Source organism: Aulonocara stuartgranti (genome assembly GCF_965226115.1).
Source record: "Aulonocara stuartgranti genome assembly, chromosome: 15".
Lineage (NCBI taxonomy): Eukaryota > Metazoa > Chordata > Actinopteri > Cichliformes > Cichlidae > Aulonocara > Aulonocara stuartgranti.
In genome coordinates, this window is record NC_138951.1 from 33,530,991 (window position 1) to 33,556,470 (window position 25,480).

Consider the following 25,480-nt stretch of genomic DNA (forward strand, 5'->3'; position numbering starts at 1 on the left):
CTTCTAGCGACTTTTAGGACAACCAATAGCGATTTTCCTTACTGAGGAGTTGGCAACACTGTGGAGAGGGTCGTGCCAGTGGAGAGGTAATGCGTTGCTTAAGCTGCGACACATGGAAAACAGGGTGGACCTTCATTGTGGGTGGGAGACGTAAACAATAAGTGACCGGATTGATTCTGCCGTGATTTAATACGGGCCAATAAACCTGCGAGTGAGCTTCTTGGCTTCAGTACGGAGTTTCAGGTGTCTCGTGGAGAGCCAGACCCAGTACCCTGGTTGAAATGAATGGCCTGGCCGGTGTCGGCAGCGATGTTGTTTGGTGTATTGAGCATTGCATCAAGAAATAGCAGCCCATGCCTCGATCCAGGCCAGTCGACATCGACAGACCAACCGCTGGGCTGCAGGTACTTAAACCTCTGCCTCCTGGTGATCAAAGATAGGAGGGTGAAAGCCATGATAAATTTCGAAGGGAGAGAGACCGGTAGAGAAAAAGATGTAGAGGTTGTGAGACAGCTCTGTCTACAACAGCTGGGCCAAAGAGACGGTTGGGTGGAGATGAATCATCTCAAAAAGCGTCCCAGTTGTTGGGCGGCCCCTTCCGCCTGCCCATTAGACTAAGGGTGGTAGCCAGACCTGAGACTGGAAGAGGCCCCAATCAGACTGCAGAAGACCTTCCAGAAACTAGCGGTGAATCGGGGTCCCCTATCAGAAACGTTAGCTCAGGATGAGAGGAGAGGATGCAGCAGAGACCACGAGAAACTGGATCTACTCCTAGTGGTCCCCGATGGACATGCGAACTGGTTGGGTCTGGAACTGAATGGGGTAGGGTTGGAGACGGTGTCCGTCTACCAAGTGACAGGAATAAATGGTTAATTGGGGTTAGCGAAATGTGGAGTTGAGAAGCTAGATTCAGGTCGATGAAGTTTTCAGCCGCTCCTGAGTCCATGAGAGCCTCAAGAGGGAACTGTTTTTGTTTCAGGTGAAACGTTACCTTAATAGAATAGAATAGAATAGAATAGAATAGAATAGCCTTTATTGTCATTGTACAGAGTACAACGAAATTGGAGTGCCACTCCCTTGGTGCAAGTTTCAATAATAAATATAAATGTAAAATATAAAAAGTACAAAAAAAACAATCGTAAGTACTCAAACAATAGTATGTACAATATATACAGGATAGCAGCATTAATATAATGACAGTATGAATAGCAGCATAATATAATGACAGTGACGGTATGGAATAGGTTCAATTGTTTTTGTGCTTATTTACTACGGTGATAGCTCTGGGAAAGAAGCTATCCCTGAATCTGTTTGTCCTGGTTTTATGTGACCTGTACCGTCGGCCTGACGGTAATAGTTCAAACAGTTGGTTGCTGGGGTGAGAGTGGTCCTTGATGATATTGCCAGCTCTGCTGAGGTACCGAGAGTTTGCAGTGACCTCCAGGCTGGGCAGAGAGCAGCCAGTGATCTTCTGGGCTGTGTTGATGACCCTCTGCAGTACTTTCCTGTCTGCAGCTGAGCACCCTGCATACCATGTTGTTATGCCGTACGTTAGGATGCTCTCTATGGTGGCTCTGTAAAATGTCACCAGCAGCCTCTCCTCCAGGTTGTTCCTCCTGAGCACTCTCAGAAAGTGGAAACGCTGCTGGGCCTTTTTAACCACCGCTGTAGTATTTGCAGTCCAGGAGAGGTCATCAGATATCTGCACGCCCAGAAACCTCATGGAGTGTACCCTCTCCACACAGCTCCCGTGAATGTAAAGTGGGGCCGGGTCTGCTCTGCCCTTCCTGAAGTCCAAGATAAGTTCTTTAGTTTTCGTGGTGTTCAGTTGGAGGTTGTTAACTGAACACCACTCAGTCAGTCTGTTGACCTCATCTCTGTAGTCCGACTCATCCCTCCTTGAGATGAGTCCAACCACTGTGGTGTCATCCGCGAACTTTATGATGGTGTTTGAGAGATGGGTAGGGGAGCAGTCGGATGTGTAGAGCGTAAACAGGAGGGGACTCAAAACACATCCTTGTGGAGACCCGGTGCTGAGTGTGATGGTGCTGGACCGGTGGGGGCCGAGTCTGACAGACTGTGGTCTATTTGTCAGGAAGTCCTTGATCCAGAGGCAGATGGGGGTGGAGAGTCCCAGGTGAGACAGTTTCTGGACCAGGATCTCCGGGATGATATGATTGAATGCTGAGCTGAAGTCCAGAAAGAGCATTCTCACATAGCTTCCTCGGTGCTCCAGGTGACTCAGCGCAGTGTGGAGCGCTATGGTGATAGCATCCTCGGTGGAACGATTTGTCCTGTAGGCAAATTGGTGGGGGTCCAGAGTGGGAGGCAGACCGGCCCTGATGTGCTGACAGACCAGTCTCTCAAAGCACTTCATCACTACAGGCGTAAGTGCAACAGGCCTGTAGTCATTTGGGCTGGCCACAGCTGTCTTCTTGGCGATGGGGATGATGGTGGAGGTTTTGAGGCAGGGCGGGACGGTGTTTGATGACAAGGAAAGGTTGAAGATTTTAGTGAAGACTCCGGTCAGTTCGTCAGCACATGCTCTGAGAACCTTTCCATGTATTCCATCAGGACCTGCCGCCTTCCTGGGATTCACTGACCTTAGAACACACCTCACTTGGTGCTCCCTAAGTGTTAGTGTGCCAGTGCTGGGGGCGGGTGGAAGTGGTGTGGCAGCTGAGGGCTTGGTCGTCTCAAAGCGGGCGAAGAAACGGTTTAGATCCTCAGCCAGTGAGGCATCAGTCCTAGATGTTGCCTGGTTATTGCTTCTGTAGTTGGTAATGTGATTGATCCCCTGCCACATTTTTCTGGGGTCGTTGTCAGCAAAGTGATCTTCAATCCTCCTCCTATAGGCAGCCTTAGCTTTCCTGATGCCTCTACTCAGGTCTGCCCTGGCCGCCCTATACGCAGCCCTGTCCCCTGACTTGAAGGCAGTGTTGCGGCTTTTTAGGAGGGATTGCACTTCGCTATTCATCCAGGGTTTTTGATTTGGAAACACCCTGACCCTTTTGTTGACGGTGACATTGTCAACACAGTTCCTGATGTACGAGAGTACAGTGTCCGTGTACTCCTGGAGGTTGTGGCTGGAGAATAAATCCCATACAGTTGTTGAGAAGCAGTCCTGCAGTTGAGAAAGGGCTCCTTCAGGCCAGGTTTTTATTGTCTTTGTCTGGGGCTTTGTTTTTCTCAGCAGGGGGGTGTAGGTGGGGGTGAGGGACATGCAGAGGTGGTCAGATCCAGCCAGGTGGGGGAGGGGTGTCGCTCTGAAAGCATGCCTGATGTTTGAATAGACATGGTCCAAAGTGTGTTCTCCTCTCGTAGCAAAGTCCACAAACTGGACAAATTTAGGAAGCACAGTCTTTAGGCACGCTTTGTTAAAGTCGCCGGTGACAATAAAAACCCCATCGGGGTGGGCAAGCTGTTGTTTGTTTATGGTGTTGAGCAAGAGGCTGAGAGCCGTGCTAACGTTAGCATCCGGCGGTATATAAACAGCTATCACAATAACTACTGTAAACTCCCTCGGGATGTAAAAAGGTCTGCACGAGACTGCCAGAACCTCCAAATCAGGAGAACAGTGTGTGTGAATGATCCTGCTGTTACAACACCACTCGTTATGCACGTAAACACATAGCCCCCCTCCTCTGCTTTTACCTGAGTTGCTGTTTCTGTCATGCCGGTGTAGCGTGCGGCCTGCTAACTCGACTGCAGCGTCGGGAATCAGCGGGTGAAGCCACGTCTCCGTAATAAGAATAATGCTGCAGTTACGTGCAAAGCTTGTGTTGGCTATCTGTAGCTCCAATTCGTAAAGTTTGTGGGTGATGGATCTGGCGTTCGATAGGAAAAGGCTCGGAAGTGCTGGCCGGTGTGGATGTTTGCGTAGCCTAGCGTCTGAGCCCGACCGGCATCCCCTCTTCTGCTTTCTTTCCCTCCGTCGCCTTCTACGCTTGCTGGGCGGGCAGACCATCCACGGTGACCCTGGCGGTCTCGCTATCTCCACCAGGATGTTGTGTGTTCGCTGATAGTCGCCAGAAACAGACAAACTATATTTAAAACCTAGGTCAATTAGGTTCTGGCGACTGTAAGAGATGGCGGCGTTGCAAACATTCAAAAATATCCACATTAAAAGTAAAAACGAGCACCAAACTGGAGAGCTAAGAGCCGCTGCACCCGTGCGCGCCGCCATCTTGTCTGGTATTAAGTTGGAAATGGGAGGGGTCTGAGAAACAGGAGGAGCCAAGTGGGACTCCCCCACAGTCTACCTGGCCACATTGTTTCCCAGACCTAGAGGACACTGGGGGCAGCAATGTTGGGCCAACCCAGAGTAAGCACAAAGGCCTTCAGGCAAGCATATATTTCTCTCCACTTTGGATAGCCTGCCCAGCTGCATAGGCTCCTCGGTGGAAAAATTGCTGGTATTAGCAGCTACTCCTTCAGAGGAGGGGGGAGGCGGCGGAGGAATATCTCTCTGAGACTGGGGTTTATAGACCCGAGGAGTGTGACGAGGTGGTGACATAACTCGATGATCAATTTTCAAGGGGAGATCTACAGTCTCGTCCAGAGTCTGCCATCTCCTCTCAGATGTAATCCAGCAATCCCGCCATAAAAAATGACTGGAGAGCAGCATCTCCCCAGTTTAACTTAGCAGCCAAAGTACGGAACTCTGACAGGAAATGACACAATAATTGATTACCCTGACATAAATTAAGTAGATGAGACCCCACCTCCACTTCACTGCAAGGAGGACCCTCCATGAACAGGGCATAATCATTGTAAGCTGGAGACTTGCCATTGTAAATGGCAGATGGCCTGGCCTCTCCCGTCACCTGACCTAAACCCAATCGAGATGGCTTGAGATGAGATGGACTGCAGAGTGAAGGCAAAAGGACCAAGAAGTGCTCAGGATTTCTGGGAACTCCTTCAAGACTGGAAAACCATTTCAGGTGACTACATCAAGTTTATTGAGAGAATGCTAAGAGTGTGTAAAGCAGTAATCAAAGCCAAGGGTGGCTATTTTGATATATATATATATATATAAAACCACCCAGCACGCCACTGCGGGCGGTTTATCCTTCAAGCTCGGGTCCTCTACCAGAGGCCTGGGAGCTTGAGGGTCCTGCGCAGTATCTTAGCTGTTCCCAGGACTGCGCTCTTCTGGACAGAGATCTCAGATGTTATTCCCGGGATCTGCTGGAGCCACTCGCCTAGCTTGGGAGTCACCGCACCTAGTGCTCCGATTACCACGGGGACCACCGTTACCTTCACCCTCCACATCCTCTCGAGCTCTTCTCTGAGCCCTTGGTATTTCTCCAGCTTCTCGTGTTCCTTCTTCCTGATATTGCTGTCATTCGGAACCACTACATCGATCACTACGGCCGTCTTCTTCTGTTTGTCTACCACCACTATGTCCGGTTGGTTAGCCACCACCATTTTGTCCGTCTGTATCTGGAAGTCCCACAGGATCTTAGCTCGGTCATTCTCCACCACCCTTGGGGGCATCTCCCATTTTGACCTCGGGACTTCCAGATTATACTCGGCACAGATGTTCCTGTACACTATGCCGGCCACTTGGTTATGGCGTTCCATGTATGCCTTGCCTGGTAGCATCTTGCACCCTGCTGTTATGTGCTGGATTGTCTCTGGGGCATCTTTACACAGCCTGCACCTGGGGTCTTGCCTGGTGTGATAGACCCCAGCCTCTATGGATCTCGTGCTCAGAGCTTGTTCTTGCGCTGCCATGATTAGTGCCTCTGTGCTGTCTTTCAGTCCAGCTTTGTCCAGCCACTGGTAGGATTTCTGGATATCAGCCACCTCCTCTATCTGCCGGTGGTACGTACCGTGCAGGGGCCTGTCCTTCCATGATGGTTCCTCGTCTCCCTCCTCTTTCTTGGGTTTCTGCTGCCTGAGGTATTCACTGAGCACTCGGTCAGTTGGGGCCATCTTCCCAATGTATTCTTGGATGTTCGTTGTCTCATCCTGGACTGTGGTGCTGACACTCACCAGTCCCCGGCCCCCTTCCTTCCGCTTGGGGTGAAACCCTCCATGCATGGTCAGGAGCTTTTTTGTCTTGATATCAGTGGCTTCTATCTCCTCCTTTAGCCAGCTTATTATCCCAGCCGGGTACCTGATCACGGGCAGGGCGTAGGTGTGGATAGCCCAGATCTTGTTCTTACCGTTCAGCTGACTCCAGCTGGTTGAGTGTAAATTAGCAAATTAGCTAGCTACTTAAAAACAAGAGATATTTCAGTTTAAACTTGCAGGTTATTAAAAAAAATGCCAGCATGGCAGTAACACGTACCAGCCACTCCGGATTGCTATGGAAACCTAGCCTCCAGTCCTGCCTGCAACGTTGACACCTTCCTACCAGATGTGCTGAACAACTTCTATGCATGGTTTGACGCTCAGTGACGTGTTGGGAAGGAAGTCCACCCGCTCCTCACAACAACCAGATTCTGTATGTGACCTCGCCTGATGTGAGAAAAACTCTTTAAAAAGTTAACCTACTGAAGACTGCTGCGCCAGATAAAATCCCTGGGAGAGTGCTCAGAGAATGTGCAGACCAGCTGACAGATGTCCTCACTGATATCGTCAACCTCTCTCTGAGCACTGCTGTCATCTCAACGTGCCTCAAGACAACCCCCCTTCGTTCCTGTGTCAAAAAAGTACCCAGTGTCCCCAGTGTCCTGCCTCAATGACTATCTTCCCGTTGCACTCATACCCATCATGATAAAGTGCTTTGAGAGGCTCATCATGAGGGACATTAAGACCCTGCTGCCAACCACACTGGACCCACTGCAGGTTACACTGCACCACCTTACAACTTGCCCTCACCCACCAGGACAATAAAGACACATATGTGCGAATGCTGTTCATAGATTTCAGTTCAGCATTCAACACAATAATTCCTCAGCATTGGAAAACTGAGCCTGCTGGGCCTGAAAACCTCCCTCTCCATCTTGATCCTGGTCTTTCTGACGTAGGCTCACGTGTTGCGATCGTGGCTCAAGAGTTGGCAGTTCGTCTTGTAATTGGAAGGTTGCCGGTTCGAGCCCCAGCTCCGACAGTCTCGGTCGTTGTGTCCTTGGGCAAGACACTTCACCCATTGCCTACTGGTGGTGGTCAGAGGGCCCGGTGGCGCCAGTGTCCGGCAGCCTTGCCTCTGTCAGTGCGCCCCAGGGGAGCTGTGGCTACAATGTAGCTTGCCATCACCAGTGTGTGAATGTGTGTGTGAATTGGTGGATCACTGAATGTAGTGTAAAGCGCTTTGGGGTCCTTAGGGACTAAGTAAAGCGCTATACAAATACAGGCCATTTACCATTTAGTGACGTCAGACAGTCCGGATCAGTAACAGCATCTCCAACACCGCCAAACTGAGCACTGGAGCCCCTCAGGGCTGTATGCTTAGCCCACTAACCGCTAACTCACGACTGTGCACCAATGCACAGTTCAAACCAGATCGATGATGACCCGACTGTGGTGTGTCTTATCAGCAAGAACAATGAGTCAGCATATAGAGACAGGGTGCAACAGCGGACTGGTTTAGCATCATCAACCTGTCTCTTAACATGGACAAAATAAAAGAGATGGTTGTGGGCAGTTTAGCATGTGTGCACATGCCATACGGCTAAGAGTGGCTGGCTTGGGTTTGAATCCGACCGCATGACATCCGACCCTCTCTCTCTCCCTCCACGTTCTTGCTCTTAGTTTATTGTCTCTGTCAATAAAGGTGAAAAAGGCCCAAAAACTAATAGATGGTTGTTAAGATCACTGTCCACTTTACATCGATGGATCCTCTGTGGAAATCGGCAAGAGCACCAAATTCCTTGGTGTTCACCTGGCAGAGAACCTCTCTCCTCCTGGTCAAAAATTGTATTGTGCATGTTCCTGGGTATCAGTATCAAATTTGAAATTCTAACCCTGAAATTCAAACAACCCTAGTTCCAACTAAGGTTCTTCTTTTTTTAGGGGGGTCTTTTTGTGTGCTTTTTTTTTTAAATATTAGAGCAGAGGGTGGGAAGACACAGCAAAAGTCCACAGGTTGGACTTGAACCAGGGACAACTGAACTACACCAGCACTCTAGGTCCTACTAATGTTTCTAACCACATCCACCCATCCACATTAAGGGGACGGCTGTGGAGCGTGTGAGCAGCTTCAAGTTCCTGGGAGTCCACATCTCCGAGGATCTCACCTGGACGACCAACTGCTCCAAGCTGGTCAAGAAGGCTCACCAGCGCCTCTTCTTCTTGAGGACTCTGAGGAAGAACCACCTGTCCTCAGACATCCTGGTGAACTTCTATCGTTGCACCATCGAGAGCATCCTGACCAACTGTATAACAGTCTGGTACGGGAACTGCTCTGCCTCGGACCGGAAGGCGTTGCAGAGGGTCGTGAAAACTGCCCAGCGCATCGCCGGAGCACCACTTCCTGCCATAAAAGATATCTACAGGAAGCGGTGTCTGAAAAGGGCTGGGAAAATCATCAAAGACCCCAGTCACCCATCACATGGACTCTTCACCCTCCTGCCCTCTGGGAGGCGCCACAGGAGCCTCCGGACTAAGACCACCAGGTACCGGAACAGCTTCTTCCCCACAGCTGTCAGACTCCTGAACTCTGCCTCCTGACATCTGACCCACGTTAAACTCATGGACTGAACATACACACACCCACAATGGACAACTGTACCCTCAAACACATAATAATAACATGGAGTGAACCACCACTCACAACCACTAGCACTTTATATAGCCTCTGTAGAAACTATCTACACCCTCACTTATCTTAACTGCACTACTGTATAGCTCTGTGTAAATAATCATTCTGTACATTCAATAATCTTTAATCCTACAACTGTTTACAACTTGCATAGTTCCCATTTCTGTATAGCTGTATATCTCAGATTTCTGTAAAGTTATTTATTTCATATTCTGTATAGTTTTTCATATTTATATCCTGTTCATAGCCTGTACATAGCTTGTACTCACTACAGCCTGTACATACTTAGTTATAGAATATTCACAACATACTTCATACCGTGTACATTATAACATACCATAATAGACCCATTTCTGTAATATACTTACATATCTATACTATTGCTAATATATATTGTAATATACCTATATCACTAAAGCACTTCTGGATGGATGCAAACTGCATTTCGTTGCCCTGTACCTGTGCATGTGCAATGACAATAAAGTTGAATTCTATTCTATTCTATTCTAATTCTAATGTTTACATTTTTGTATATTCCTAAGGGTAATGAGTTATTCCTGACTATGTCAGTAATGGTTTTAATATGGTGCAGTTATAGCAACCACAGATAATGTTGTTTAGCCACAGTTTGTCCAGTGTGGTTCATGTGATGAAATGAAAGTAGTCGAGTCCCAGTAAAAGTTTCCACACTTAAGATCAGCCGTAAATGGAATGCTGGCCATAGAGAAGATTAGCAGTGAGTGACATGACAGTAGTAGTAGTTTGACATCAGAGCACAAAAAGAAAAAAAAGAGTAATGACTTCCATGAGATAAAGAACACGAGGGAGAGGCAAAGAACAGGGTCAATCCACACTAGAACGAAGCTGAGCAGTGGTTGAGTAGTAGCAGTGTTCAGGGAAAGATGGGGGGGTACAGATTTTTGTTGAATCAGTAGGACCAGATTTGGCTAACCTCTTTCAATTTCCCTGATCCTCCATGCTCTTTCTTAGCCTTTCTCCAATGGCTTCTCCCTTCTTCCTCATCGTCCTTTTCCTTCTTTCTCAGTCTGCATCTCTTGCTCCCCCCAGTGTTGGAGGCTGTACTGCAACCTGCTGCAGAGCTCATTGACCACAGAGAGTGAATTTGGCAATACCAGAGATCTGGGTTATCACTGTCTGTGGGGAAGATGGACTTGCATGCTGAAGGAAGACCCATCAGTGGGCAGACCAGAGAGTCCCATTCAAGGCCACTGGGGGCCATCAAACTACAGTTATGTTTGTGTAAAAAGCTGAATTAAAAAAAATTATTGAGAAGCAAAAAGAGAAGCAGCTATTGGTGACGACATGCTTAGGACTGCGGTAAGAGCTGGAACTGGACAGAAGGATGACAGACTTGAATCTACTCACATCGTCTTGGATGTCCAGGTTGCAGCCAGCTTTGAGCAGGACACGAACAACATCAATATGGCCTTTGTAGGCAGCCAAGTGTAAGGGACTTCTGCCATACTATGGACATAAAACAAACAGTAAGACAACATCAGAGTGCACATAAGATTATCACTGGAGAGTCAACTGAAAACCCAATTCTCAGTCCATGCTTTAAAAGTATAGTACACATTTTGCACAGAAAATAAACAGTGCATTACAGTGTGTTTCTCCCCAATATAAGGACCCTCAAATATGAATGTTATTGTATACATTTAGACAGTAGAATCCATATTTTTGCTGTATATATGTATATGTACTGTCAATCTGGGGCACGGTACCAAAACAAAGGAGGTCTGGATCAGCTCACTGTTTAAAAAAGCCATAATCTCTGATCCTATGGGTTAGGGCTGAACGATTATGGAAAATAATCTAATTGCGATTTTTTGCCCCAATATTGCGATTGCGATGCGATATGCGATTATTTTTTAAGGTATTTGTCTTCTGTATTATTAAACAAAGACAAGCAATACATCATATAGTATGGCCAATACTATATTACATTAATTTTAAACTGTTCTTTCCTGGAAGACAGACCTCTGTTATGATGACATGAGGTGATGCATGAATTGATGACTGACATTTTTATTTAACTTCTTCAATCACAACAGTATATTTGAACATACACAATAGTTTATTTTTAGCTTACAAACATCTGAGCATAAAGTGCTGACAAGGAACCCTGGTGTAAACATTAAAATGAAAGTCAGTACAATGTGCAGATTGCAGAAATATACATAAACAAAATCAGTGGCTTTACCACACTCAGTTTTTCGACATCTGTGAACTACTAGACAGTCATTCAATTAAAAAATAATATTAAATAAATAAAACTAATAAATAAAAAATACACACATCTTACTGATCTCTGCAGTCAGTAACATTACACATAAAGTGCAAACATAATAGCAATTGTATAAACACACACACAAACACGCCTTTAAAGTTTAAAGGCGTGAAATTGGACGGTCTAGCCTTCTGAATCAGAAGGCTAGTTCTGATTAGCGTCACCGCTGTCTCGGTGGAGTTTAATAAACTCGGCCGTCTGCTTCTTGCTATCTAAAATATAACCAGACACTGGTGTAAATTCTCGACTGTCTCATACTTCTGTTTAATAAGTTTTCTGTTTGACGTTTAGTCAGCTGTGTGAAAACCAAGGAGGAACCCACCCGGGGGATTAATAAAGTTTTATTTTATCTAATCTAATAACTTTAATCTCAGCCAAACCGATTTACTCACGAACAAACAAAACACTGAAAAAAGCCCAACAATAACATTTTTAGGTTGTCTAAGTGACTTATATATTACGTTTAACGCGAGCAGCGAAACTCCGCGGTGATCTGAAAATGATGTGCCGGGAGTTGTGCCGTTCTCGGCCGCATCAGTAACCCTCGAGCTCCCGGCTAGCTGTCGAGCTGGTGGGTAGCAGACGCCTCTGAAAACGTCGAAGCACTTTTGCAAATATGGGATATCTTGATAAACCGAGCAGATATTTGATGTTTACACAACTACTTTCTCGCCTGAAAATATGTTAAAAGTTTATTTTGTGACCCAGAAAGATTAGTATGAGTACTTTTAAAACTTAGTAGCGGCCGCCATTGCTGGAAACTGGAGTTTGGCTGGGCCGCGCTATGAATTCTGGGATATGGTAGTAATTTGGACAGCCTTCGGCGCGTCGCTGTGACGTAATCGGTCTACAAATGCGGCCTCAGGAGGATGCAGCCCATGAATTGTATAATATAATCGCAGTATAATTGCAGCCTTTGCGGTTAGAAAATTGCACTTGATCATGTCGCGATATTATCGCAAATGCGATATATCGTTCAGCCCTACTATGGGTATTATCCAGTAGGCAGTGTAGAGCTCAGGTGGAGCCAATGGGTGAGGGGACCCACCCAGAGCTGATTACCTTTCTCCTCCGAGTGTCTACCCCACTGCCTCTGATAAAAGCCGCCCCCAAGTAGCCTTGCAGTCCCAGCATTCATGAGCCACACCCGTTAAAGGAAACTCCCCTCTAGATCCCTCGAAGTCCCTAAAAGTCTGTTACTTTTAGGCTAGAGTAGTAAGAGCTGTTTATACTTATGTCCACCACTTTGACTTTTTAAATGTTCAATATTTTATTAAAGCAATTAACAGGAGCAAAGCAGAATCAAATAATAATAACAAAAACAAAACTATTAAAAAATAAAATAAAACAAAACAATAATCAAAGCATTTGAGTTATACTTTTCTATTTAATGCACTCTGACACGATGATTTTTTTTCTAATTTTCGAGAGGAGAGAGGTTGAGAAGAGACAAGTACATCCAGACCTGAAGATGCACTTATCTATGTTTTTGGTGTTGATAATAACAGTCCAACGGGAAACCACAGGAAAATAGAAGTTGTAATCTAGCAGGAAAACAATGGAAATCCTATTGCTGTTTCAGACTTATAATCTAACACAGCAAAAATGAGCAGAGAAAAAGCCAAAAAAAACACAAAATAGGTTTTTAAGTTCAGAGTTTGGACAGCGGTTAATTCCTCTGATGTCGCTGCTGGAATTTCAACTGTAAAATCCTAGATCCAAGAGTTAAAAGTTTGTCTTCTGAACTGCTCCTCTCGCAGAAGATAAAGAGTGTGAGTGAGAGGCCTGTTATTAAAATCCATCCATTCCTCTCCTGCTTATCCTTATCAGGGTCGCAGGAGACTATCCCAGCTACCAAATGGCAAGACAGATGGATAGATTGCCACTCTGTTGCAGGGCTAACACAGAGAGACAGGGAATCAGAGGAAGTCAGAGAACCCAAAGAGAACACACGCAAACTCCACATAGAAAGGCCCCAGCTAGATGGTAGAGTCAAACTTCCACCTTCTTGCTGTGAGGTAACAGTGCTATTCGTTATATAGTTTAAACTTAGACCTGATTATATTCTGATCAGTATTAAGCAATTAAGCACGGTTAACTGTCTGCGTAACCACACATAAATTATAGCCCCTTTTCTATTAGTACCTACTCGGCCGGGGCTCAAGCAATCCGAGCAGGTAATAAATGTGACGTGGTCAGATTGCATGCCACTGACTGGCTGGTCAGTGGCTCGTTCAAAAAATCAAAACCACAATTTTTGAAACTGGCAACGAGGGAAATGGCTCCAAAAAACACTGCCGTGTTCCCTGGAGTCTGATGAAAAGCCACAGCCCAAGCAGCAGGTATATCGTTAGCTTGATGTCCACCTTTGTCTCATATTAATTACATCACAGGACGTGCAGATGTGTTGCTATGATGACAAGCACACACAGGGTAGTACTGGGTTGTAATGGAAAACTAGTTGAGCTGAGTCGAGTTGTGTTGATCTGTGGCTAATCGATCCGGGTAGGTAATAATGAAAAAAGGGCTTATGATTCTGTTACAACACACTTAATACCATTTCTCTTAGAATCTCAGAATCACGTATAACGATAGGTTGGGACACAGTGCCTCTCCCTTAGAGATAGGGTGATAATTTCAGCCATCTGGGAAGGGCTCAGAGTAGAGCAGCTGCTCCCCCACATCGAAAGGACCCAGTTGAGGTGCTTCCAGCATTTCACAAGGATGCCTCCTGGGCGCCTTCTCAGTGAGGTGTTCCCGGCAAGTCCCACTGGGAAGAGACCCCGGGGCAGACCCACATTGGAGAGATTGCATGCTTGGAAACGCCTTGGTGTTCTCCCAGACAAACTGGAGGAGGTGGCAGGGGAGAGGGCCTTCCAAACATGAATGTTTGCTTCTGTTACTACCAGAGCCATAATTATCTTGGCCTGCCACTACCTCTTAGTTGCCTCCGGAGTCCCACAAGCCAACCTACCCTAATAGGAGTCCTTATTGGCTCATTTCAACTCAGGTGTAAACACACTCCTAAACCACAAGGAAAGTCTTCCCAGAAGCTTTGAAGCTGTTATAGGGAAAAGGGTAGGCCAATATGTGAAAGCAGATGAGTGAATACTTTTGGCAATATCGTGAACATTCTTGCAGACATGACACAGTTATGAATATAGATATAATGAAGGCAATGTGGGATAACACTTTGATGTTAACCTTACCATTTTCCAATAACAGCAAGCTAACACTGATGTTAGTTCAATGACTAATCCTGAAAATTTCAGCATATAGCAGCAGCTTAGTCAAACCATATACTAACGTTCACGGGCAACTGAATAGTGTCTGTAATTGATAAATCTGTTTCCTAGCAGAGGGGAGACGAGTTGCCCTGTTTATTTAGAGTAAGAAATGCATACTTTATTTGGAAAAGCATAGTGTGGACTCAGCTTTCGACCCAAGACATATATAAAGAATGAAGCACAGCCCTAAGGAAGCTGTGTCAGTGGAATCCATCTGGCTCTACAGCAGCTCAGCTGTGATAGTGTTAAACATCTGGATCCCTGCAGCTCAGTGCCAACTTCAACTCATTATGTTTAATTGAAACATGCAAACAGCGTTTTCTTAAATGCAAAAATTATATAAATAATCTCAAGTATAGTCAAATATCAACTACATAATCTAAACAAAGGCATAAAAATGTACCTTCAGTCTGTCTTTTTGGAAGGTTTTCTGAAATTAATAGCAGACATGTTTTGCGCTGAAAACATGTTATGAGCATGTACACATTAATTAATATTAATATTAATAATATTAATTCAGTGTCTAACCTAACAACCCTCAGGTCAGTGGCTCAGAGTTTAATGGTCCATGTATATGTAAAATGTACATGGACCAAGTACACCCCATCCACCCTTTAGACTCACCCCTGTTTGCTGCAGGTATCACTTCCATATACAATAGAATAGCTGCCGTCAGCCTTCAGTAAGCTGTATAATTTAACAAGTCTAGTATCAGACTAAGTTAACAGGTCATCTGCATCTGTTTTAATACAACTTCTGAAGGCTTACTGCAGATTATTGAATAATCACCCCATTAGAGCACTTTGCTCTCGGACTGCGGGCTTACATGTGGTTCCTAGAGTATGAGCAGAATGAGAGACAGCGAGCCTTCAGTTTTCAGGCCCCTCTTCTGTTAAACCAGCTTCAAATTTGGATTCATCAGACAAAATAAACAGGAGAAGCTACAGAGTTTGCTTTTCTTCTCGTTGGAGTTTTTTGATCAGGTGTTTTGATGAAAGACTCCCGATAGCTTGTTCCCAGTAAAGGTTTTATTGGTGATTACAGGAATAAGTGCTGCTGTATTGGATGCTAGAAACACGTTTTCATTCACTCAACTTGAGCTAATCATCTTGGTAACAGCTCTGCCTCTTTACTCTTCGCAGTATGTAAACAGACTCCAGCTCCATGTTACACTATGCCAACGTCATCAGCACTGCTGCTGTTGTGCTATCAGTGTTTTTGTTTTGTGTTTGGTTATGTGGGCTTAACATTGTCAGACTTTTTATTCACTTGCTGCTCCTAAATATTTATATTGAAGGTCTGTTTTTAGGTGCAAATGTAGGTGAAATGTTCATGATTGTTAAACAAATCGATGCACTACAGAGCCATGTGTTAAACTATGCATCAAAGCAAAACATTTGTGTCCAATTTTTTTTAAATCAAAATATTCTAATTACTTGATGAATCGTTATAGTCCTACCCAAGACAGAACCACCATGAGCACTTGCTGCTTTGTATTTTCTCAGTCTCAAAGGAATACCATGATCTACATGGAACCAAGATGGCGCCGCGTATGGTCGCCCTGGTGCTTCAGTGCGTTACTTTTGTTTTGTTTTTGTGCATTTCTTCTGTGTCTGGGCACTCCTCTGGATACTCGTACACCAGAGAAGAGCTCCTTAACTACAGGACTACAACGCCTGTGGATTTATTTCCAATATTTGTCGCATCTGCGGCAGATTTACCGCTGACTCTGACCAGGAAAGCGAGACGCTGAAAGAGAGGGAAGCGAGCCGGCGCACTCGTGCGTTTGAGGAGACACGGACTGCGAACTGCTCTTCCTGGGATCTTCCTTTCTAATGTACGCTCACTCGGGAATAAGATTGACGAACTGGCCCTGATGAGAAGCATGAACAGAGACTTTGCCTCCTCCTGTGTCTTATGTTTTACGGAGTCGTGGCTCAGTGAGAACATCCCAGACTGCGCGCTCAAGCTGGAGGGCTTCCATCTGCTGCGCGCGGACCGGCAGGCCGCTCTCTCCGGTAAGTCCAAAGGTGGAGGTCTCTGCTTCTACATCAATAGTGGCTGGTGCACAGATGTAACAGTGATTGCTCAGCACTGCTCTTCCTCTCTGGAATATCTTTTTATCCACTGCAAACCGTTTTATTCTCCGCGGGAGTTTGCTTCATTCATCCTGGCCGCTGTTTACATCCCGCCAGACGCAGATGCGCAGGCAGCTCAGTGCGCACTCGCGGAGCAGATACTGCACATGGAGCGGACATTCCCGGACTCTCTCATCATTGCTCTTGGGGACTTTAACAAAGCCAATCTGAGCCATGAGCTTCCCAAATACAAGCAGTATATTAAATGCCCGACCAGAGAGGAGAGGACATTAGACCACTGTTACAGCACGATCAGCGGGGCCTATCGCGCGGTGCCCTGCGCTTCACTCGGACTTTCTGACCACGTTATGATCCACCTAATCCCCGCGTACAGACAGAGGCTGAAGCTCTCCAAACCTGTCGTGAGGACTAAAAAACTGTGGAGCAACGAGGCTGTGGAGGAGCTTCGCACGTGTTTGGAGTCTACAGACTGGGACACAATGAAGGCTGCTTCTAACAGCTTGGACGAGTTTACGGACACTGTCACCTCCTATATCCACTTCTGTGAGGACAGCATTGTGCCATCACGCACCAGGGTGAGTTATAACAATGACAAACCCTGGTTTACTCCTAAACTCAAAAAGCTGTGGCTGGAAAAGAGAAAGGCGTTCAGAAGCGGAGACAGGGACTGCTACAGAGAGGCCAAGTACAAGTTCACTAAAGAAGTGGACATTGCTAAACATCAGCACTCTGAGAAGATGCAGCAGCAGATCTCAGAGAATGACTCGGCCTCTGTGTGGAAAGGTTTTAGGAATATCACAAACTACAAGCCTAAAACCCCCCACTCCACTGATGACTTGCTCTTAGCCAACACCCTTAACGACTTCTACTGCCGTTTTGACGAGCCATCAGGCAGCCTTCACACCTCCAACGGCCCCAACAATAGAGGCACTTTGGACACTAATTCCCCCACCTCTCCCCCCTCCATAGAGCCATCATCACCTTCAAACTGTTCACCTACAACACCCCCCTCCTCACCCCACACAAAAGAGGATTTCACACCACCTCCTCCCACCACAACTCTTCATATTCATGAAGCAGATGTGAGGAAGCAGTTTAAGAACCTGAATGCTCGGAAAGCTCCCGGCCCAGACGGCGTGTCTCCTGCCACCCTCAGACACTGTGCAAACGAGCTGGCCCCAGTGTTTTCTGGCATTTTCAACTCCTCACTGCAGGCATGTCATGTGCCTGCCTGCTTCAAGTCCTCCACCATAATCCCTGTCCCCAAGAAACCTAGGATCACTGGACTAAATGACTACAGACCTGTGGCTCTGACATCTGTGGTCATGAAGTCTTTTGAGCGCCTAGTTCTCTCCCATCTCAGGACCCTCACGGCCCCCCTCCTGGACCCTCTGCAGTTTGCATATAGAGCCAACAGGTCTGTAGACGACGCCATCAACATGGCCCTACACTTCATCCTGCAGCATCTGGACTCCCCAGGAACCTACGCCAGGATCCTGTTTGTGGACTTCAGCTCTGCCTTCAACACCATCCTTCCAGACCATCTCCGAGACAAGCTTTCCCAGATGAATGTGCCTGATCCCATCTGCCGGTGGATCACTGACTTCCTGACGGACAGGAAGCAGCATGTGAGGCTGGGAAAGAATGTCTCGGACTCCCGGACCATCAGCACCGGCTCCCCTCAGGGCTGTGTTCTTTCTCCTCTGCTCTTCTCCCTGTACACCAACTGCTGCACCTCCACCCACCAGTCTGTCAAGCTAATCAAGTTTGCAGATGACACCACTGTTATTGGGCTCATCTCTGACGGGGATGAGTCTGCCTACAGGAGGGAGGTTGAACGTCTGGTGTCCTGGTGCAGCCACAACAACCTAGTGCTGAATGCCCAGAAGACAGTGGAGATTATTGTGGACTTCAGGAAGCACACAGCCCCACTCCCCCCCATCATCCTGACTGACACCCCCATCACCTCTGTGGACTCATTCCGCTTCCTGGGTACCACCATCACTCAGGACCTGAAGTGGGAGCCCACCATCACCTCCGTCATCAAGAAAGCCCAGCAGAGGATGTACTTCCTGAGGCAGCTGAAGAAATTCAACCTGCCAACACGGACGATGATGCAGTTCTACACTGCAATCATCGAGTCCATCCTCACCTCCTCCATCACCGTGTGGTACGCTGGAGCCACTATCAGGGACAAACAGAGACTGCAGCGTGTTGTGCGCTCTGCTGAGAAGGTGATTGGCTGCAGACTCCCATCTTTGCAGGACCTGTACACCTCCAGGACATTGCGGCGTGCAGCTCGGATCTCAGCTGACCCTTCTCACCCTGGACACAGTCTGTTTGACCTGCTCCCCTCAGGCAGGAGGCTCCGGTCCATTCGCACCAGAACCTCTCGCCATAAGAACAGTTTCTTCCCCTCTGCTGTTGGACACATGAACAATAACCATATGACTGTTCCCACCACTAACACATGACCCTACGCTGTGTCACTGCATCATTCCATGTTTGGCACTGATCACCACCTGCACTCATGTATATATCTTTCAACGTAGCACTCTTAATTCTTATTCTCATGTATATATCTCATGTATAGCTCATGCACATATCTTTCTACGTAGCACTTTTAATTCTTATCCCTACTTTTATTTTTTCATGTCTATTTAAGTGCTATTTATGACACTATTTAAGTGCTATTTATGACACTATGTTTGCACTGAAGCACCGCAGCAATTTCCTAATGTTGTAAACCTGCTCAACATTTGGCAATAAACCCCTTTCTGATTCTGATACATCTGGTGTTCAGTAAGGACAAAGTTCTGTCTCTGCCGCCACACTGCCCATTTGACTGTGCCATCAACCTTCTACCAGGAGTCACACTACCCACCAGTAGTTTATACAACCTCTCTCAGCCAGAAAGAGAGGCCATGGAAAAATACACGGAAATGCTTAGCAGCAAGAATCATCCAGCCATCTTCTGCTCTGGTTACTGTTAGGGTTTTTTTTATTGCCAAACCAAAAAACATGACACTGATGCCTTTTTCCACTTGTACCTACTTGGCTCAACTTCGCCTGACTCAACTTGATTTGACTGGGTTTTTAGGGTTTTCCATTAAGGGGTACCACTTGGTACCAGGTACTTTTTTAGCACCTGTTCTGATAGGTTCCAAGTGAATTGAGTCCATCCAAAAATGTGACGTCAACAGACTCCATGCCATAAATTGCCCAGTCAATCGCGTTACTCGATGATTCGTGAGTGTGATTCCTATATAGAAATCAAAAACCAACATTTTTGAAACCCAAAAGTGAAGGAAATGGCTGCACAAAATCCAAGATCGTGGTCCCCAAGTCTAACAACAAGCCATAGACTTAGCAGAAGGTATACCATCTCAGCTTGAGTCGAGTCAAGCCGAGTAGGTACTAGTGTAAAATAAGCTTAAGACCTTGTATAGATTAACATGGAGTTAATCAGAGCAGATCACCATTAAAAATAAATACCCACTCCCTCTCATCAGCTCAGCATTCAAACCATTACACAGAGCCAACATTTTCATAAAACTGGACTTGCCTACCACCTGCTTAGACTCACAGAATGATGGGTGGAAAACTGTTTTTAACACTCCCCTAGGACAGTTTGGGTATTTACTGATGTCTTTTGGTTTGACTAACATGGCTCTTAAAAACCATGTGTTAAGTTATTTCTTGGACATGTTTGCTTTCATATATCTTGACAATATTTAGGTCTTGTTCAAATCTCTCAGTAAACACTGCTGTCATATAAACCAAGTCCCCCAAAGGCTGTACATGAAAACTGAAAAGTGAGAATTTCATGTGTAACATTTTTGGAATATGTGTTGATGCAGGTGAAGACAGACCTGGAGAAGACCAAGGCTATGGATGAGTGGCCACTACCAACCACCCTCCATAACTTCACTCAGACAGATACTGCACTCACCAAACTCATCTCTCCCAAAGTTCCCATCTCTCAGTCCACAGAAATCGACATTGCCTTCCGTAAATTTAAGGAGCGTTTCACACCAGCACCCATCCTGGTCTAACCCAACCCCAAACTTTAGTTCATTGTGGAGTTAAATGCCTCTAGACTCCGATGTCAGTCCAGTCCTGTTCCAATATTCAGGACAAGAAAGTAAGCTTTGCCCCTATAGTTACTTTTCCCGGCTTCTAACACCTGTTCCATGTAATTATGATATTGGAAAATGCAACCTGCTGAAAGTCAGGCTAACCTTTGTGGAAGGGGGTAACTGGAAGGCCTTAATGTTAGGACTTCACACTGGGAAATAACCATCTTATCCAGCAGGTGTTGCAGGTTTTGATTAGATTTTGTCACTTGCTTACCTCCTTATGTAGAGATATTACTGGTCTCCATAGTTTGTTTTTTTGTTTGTTTGTTTTTTGCCTGTCCCGTTTGGTTCTTTTGCCATCAGAATTATTGTCTAAAGGCAAAGAAAGATGCCCAACGGATTTACTTTACCAAATGGACCATCCCGGCCTTGCCGTATTGGTCTATTTGATTTCACCTTTGATTCAAATCAAATGGTCTCCATAGTTAATAGGTCCACTATTATTCTGTCTTCCTGGAGTTTAAACTTATCTTGGATAGCGTATGGTCACAACTCACTAATGTTATCTGGTACAGAACTCTTCCCATTTGAGATATCCTTAGCTTACCAGCATTCATTAGTCCCAGCTCAGGAAAAGGATTTGGTCACACCATCTGTGCAGCAGCCCCTGCACAGATGCAGATGGATTTGAAAATATAACTGAATAGCACAGGACAATGAGCCCAAACACACCTCCAGGCTGTGCAAGGGCTATTTGACCAAGAAGGAGAGTGATTGAGTGCTGCACCATGGCCTCTACAGTCTCCAGACCTAAAACCAATCAAGACGGTTTGGGATTATACGGACTGCAGAGTGAAGGCAAAAGGGCCAACAAGTGCTCAGCGTCTCTGGGAACTCCTTCAAGACTGTTGGAAAACCATTTCAGGTGACGACCTCATGAAGCTCATCGAGAGAATGCCAAGAGTGTGCAAAGTAGTAATCAAAGCAAGGGGTTGCTATTTTGAAGAATCCAAAATATAAAACATGTTTTGAGTTATGTCACACTTTTTTGTTTACTACATAATTCCATATGTGTTCATTCGTGGTCTTGATGCCTTCAGTGAGAATCTACAATGTAAATAGTCCTGTGTCCAAACTTTTGACTGGTAGTGTACATAATTGTATCACTTACCTTGGTAACGGCTACTTTTGCGCCTTTGTTGATAAGCTGGACCACACTGTCAACTTGTCCTTTGTGTGAAGCTACGAGGAGGCGCTCGGAGAGTGCGAGGACCTCCGCTGCATCCCGCTGGTTCATGAAGCAGGGTGCTGTCTCCAGTTGTGGTTGCTGCTGTCTCCAAAAAGCAGCTGTAGAAATGGGCTATGACATGCTCTAACTCATAGTGAGCGCCAGTGCAGACAGAAGTCCCAAAGAAGAGCCCAAGAGGATGCCGTTTATTCTTCTGTTCTTTTGTTTTGTTCTACAACCTCTTCACACTACCAGGGTTCCTCCTCTTCATCCTGACAGCTGTTTGGAAGAGAACTGGAAACAAGCCATAGCAGGTTATCAACCAGGAAAACCAGACAGTGACACCACTATTCTTCAGGTTTCTTGGCCTATGTACATTTCTGGTAGAATCAAGTGAGTTGAACAGAAATAATCTAGTGAGAGCGTAAAACCCCAAAACAGGGGTCAAATTTGATAATTTAATGACTGGTTTGCTGTAGAAACCCTGTACACCAACTGCTGCACCTCCACCCACCAGTCTGTCAAGCTAATCAAGTTCGCAGATGACACCACCGTCATTGGGCTCATCTCGGACGGGGACGAGTCTGCCTACAGGAGGGAGGTTGAACGTCTGGTGTCTTGGTGCAGCCACAACAACCTGGTGCTGAATGCCCAGAAGACAGTGGAGATTATTGTGGACTTCAGGAAGCACACAGCCCCACTCCCCCCCATCATCCTGACTGACACCCCCATCACCTCTGTGGACTCATTCCGCTTCCTGGGTACCACCATCACCCAGGACCTGAAGTGGGAGCCCACCATCACCTCCGTCATCAAGAAAGCCCAGCAGAGGATGTACTTCCTGAGGCAGCTGAAGAAATTCAACCTGCCAACACGGACGATGATGCAATTCTACACTGCAATCATCGAGTCCATCCTCACCTCCTCCATCACCGTGTGGTACGCTGGAGCCACTATCAGGGACAAACAGAGACTGCAGCGTGTTGTGCGCTCTGCTGAGAAGGTGATTGGCTGCAGACTCCCATCTCTGCAGGACCTGTACACCTCCAGGACACTGCGGCGTGCAGCCCGGATCTCAGCTGACCCTTCTCACCCTGGACACAGTCTGTTTGACCTGCTCCCCTCAGGCAGGAGGCTCCGGTCCATTCGCACCAGAACCTCTCGCCACAAGAACAGTTTCTTCCCCTCTGCTGTTGGACACATGAACAATAACCACATGATTGTCCCCGCCACTAACACATGACCCTACGCTGTGTCACTGCATCATTTCATGTTTGGCACTGATCACCACCTGCACTCATGTATATATCTTTCTACGTAGCACTCATAATTCTTATTCTCATGTATATATCTCATGTATATCTCATGCACATATCTTTCTTTCTACATAGCACTTTAATTCTTATTGTCTGCACTGAAGCACCGCAGCAATTTCCTAATGTTGTAAACCTCAACATCTGGCAATAAACCCATTCTGATTCTGATTCTGAGAAGCAAGCCCTTAATACACACTGAAACTAGCTCAAACAGCTGTAAACTAAATGAATATTTAAGTTTTCAAACATTACTTAAATTAACTTTCTTTACATATGTCACTGGAAAGAAAGTCACACAATAAATCTGATTTAAAAAAATTAAATAGGGCTGCACTGATCCATACAGTATTTTACATAAAAAGAAGGTAAAAGATATAGAAACACAAAAGAGCTGTAGAGATTAAACAATAAAAAAAGGACATAAAAAGTAGCTAAAAAACACAGTCAACACCTTACACTGGGTCAAAGTCAGGGAGTAAAACTGTGTTTTTAAACGTCATTTCGAAACAGCCTGCCCGATGTACAATGGTAAATAATTCCATAATTTTGGGGCTGCAACTGCAAAAGTTCTGTCACCTCTGAGTTTGTGTTGCATTTTTGTACCAAGCAAAAGGATCTGGTCTGCTGACCTGAGAGCAAGAGACAGGACATGTGGGCGCAGCGGTTCAGACAGATAAAATGGGGCACAACCATTAGAGAGACTTAAAGACAAATAAAACAATTTTAAAATGGACTGGTAAAACACTTGAAGCTAAAATCTGAGTGATGTGCTCCCGCTTGCTTGCACTAGATAAAAAAAATCGAGCAGCAGCATTTTGCACAAGCTGAAGGTGAGCAATGGAGGCTTGGTGGATTCCTATAAAAACAATCCAATACCAATACCTTGGCTTGGTATTACAAATACCAAGTACAGATTTAATATCAATGTTAAATAAATAAGCTACAGTCCTTACTGTAAGGAAGAGTTTGGAAATAATTTTATGTGTAAGCCAAGACCAGTCTCAACTTAAGCAGCTGCAAATCTCTGTAAAATCAAATATAACAAATACATTAAATAACATAAATTTACTGCTCTTTACTAGTAAAATAAATGGCAACATGCCAGACATAAATTAAACGAAAGTCATTTGAGTAATTATGCTGCTGTCATTTAAAGTCATACTACTTACTCTCCTTGTTCCTCCTTGCACACACGTGTTTGAAGGTGATAAGAGAAAACTCAAGCGAAATAACAACTGAGTTGATGACAAAATGTTATGTTACTGCAAGCAGATGTTTCACTAAACCAACATCCCTCTAGCTTCTACATTATTCAATGTTTCTGACCAAACATGATAAGAGAGAAAGTAAATGAACAAGCGAGAGAGTTATGCCAATGAGATGTTATTTGATGATTTTAGTCATGTCAGTCATGTCATAAACAACGTACAAATACAAGTGTTTTAGTAAATGCCTCCAAATTGAAACTTTACTGTTAACTGTCTCTAAGCCAAATTTGTCCTACTAATGGCTGGTGCTGGTGGTGAAGTAAATATAAAAACAACACAGAATTGAATTGTTTGGAATATGAATTGGGTCAGAAACCTAAAATTCCTAATCCTATGCTATAGGCTTTTGCCCTTGCATAAACTCTGTCCTCTGGTAGAAAATTATATCATATCATCTGTGAGGTGTTTATCGGCGCTTAAGTCAGAGCTGCAACGAGCATAATTCACAAGGTCTAACAAGCAAACCACAAATTAACAGCCGGCCAATTCAATTCAATTTTATTTACACAGCGCCAAATCACAGCAACAGTTGTCTCAAGGCACTTTATATTGTGAGGCAGACCCTACAATAATACATACAGAGAAAAACCCAACAATCATATGACCCTCTATGAGCAAGCACTTTGGGTCGAAAGGGGAAAGGGCGAAAAAAGGGGGAGAAAACACCAACATTTTGTATCACACGTCTCATGTCTTTCTGTGTCTAATTTAAAAATCTGATCTTCCAAACTTTTTTTCTTTCTGTCATACACAACAAACAGATTGCTACAACATTTCAATGTTTGTTACATGTAGTTATTTACTTCTTTGCAAGCCAACTCTGCTCAGGTCAGCTGATTGTTGTATTTGCTTAAATAGCAACAGAGACGTTGCCTTCTGGTGGACAAACAATGCAATGTTAACAGTCATAACTTGTTTGAAGGTTTTCTTTTGTCACTTATTGGCCTCTTAAAGTTAAGCTGTCCATGCAATCATAAGAGAACAGCAAACCCTGGAAGCCAGAACGTTTTTCTGTGCTACAGGTGGCACAAGAAATGACATGTTGGAGATGACAACAAATATAAAAAAAAATCTTTGTAACCTTAACCTCAACAACAGAGAAATGTATCACTACACAAAGAAACATGATCAGTAAAATTATTGCACTTTGTGATGATTTCTTTTTACATGGACATCATA

General features: G+C 45.3%; 1 protein-coding gene across 5 annotated transcripts in view; it reads right to left on the reverse strand.

Annotated features, from left to right (window-relative positions):
• ankrd6b (ankyrin repeat domain 6b) overlaps positions 1–25,480 on the reverse strand; it is a 71,592-nt gene that overhangs the window by 28,967 nt on the left and 17,145 nt on the right. For 3 of the 5 annotated variants that reach the window (XM_082505306.1, XM_082505308.1, XM_082505307.1), the window contains exons 2-3: positions 21,661–22,011; positions 10,100–10,198 (exon numbers count right to left, since the gene is read on the reverse strand). In XM_082505306.1, coding sequence (XP_082361432.1) covers positions 10,100–10,198; positions 21,661–21,786 — 225 coding nt within the window. In that variant the 5' untranslated portion in view covers positions 21,787–22,011. Of the gene's footprint in view, positions 1–9,665; positions 10,077–10,099; positions 10,199–21,660; positions 22,012–25,480 lie in introns of those variants that run through there. The other 2 variants (XM_082505305.1, XM_082505304.1) reach the window with 1 other exon arrangement.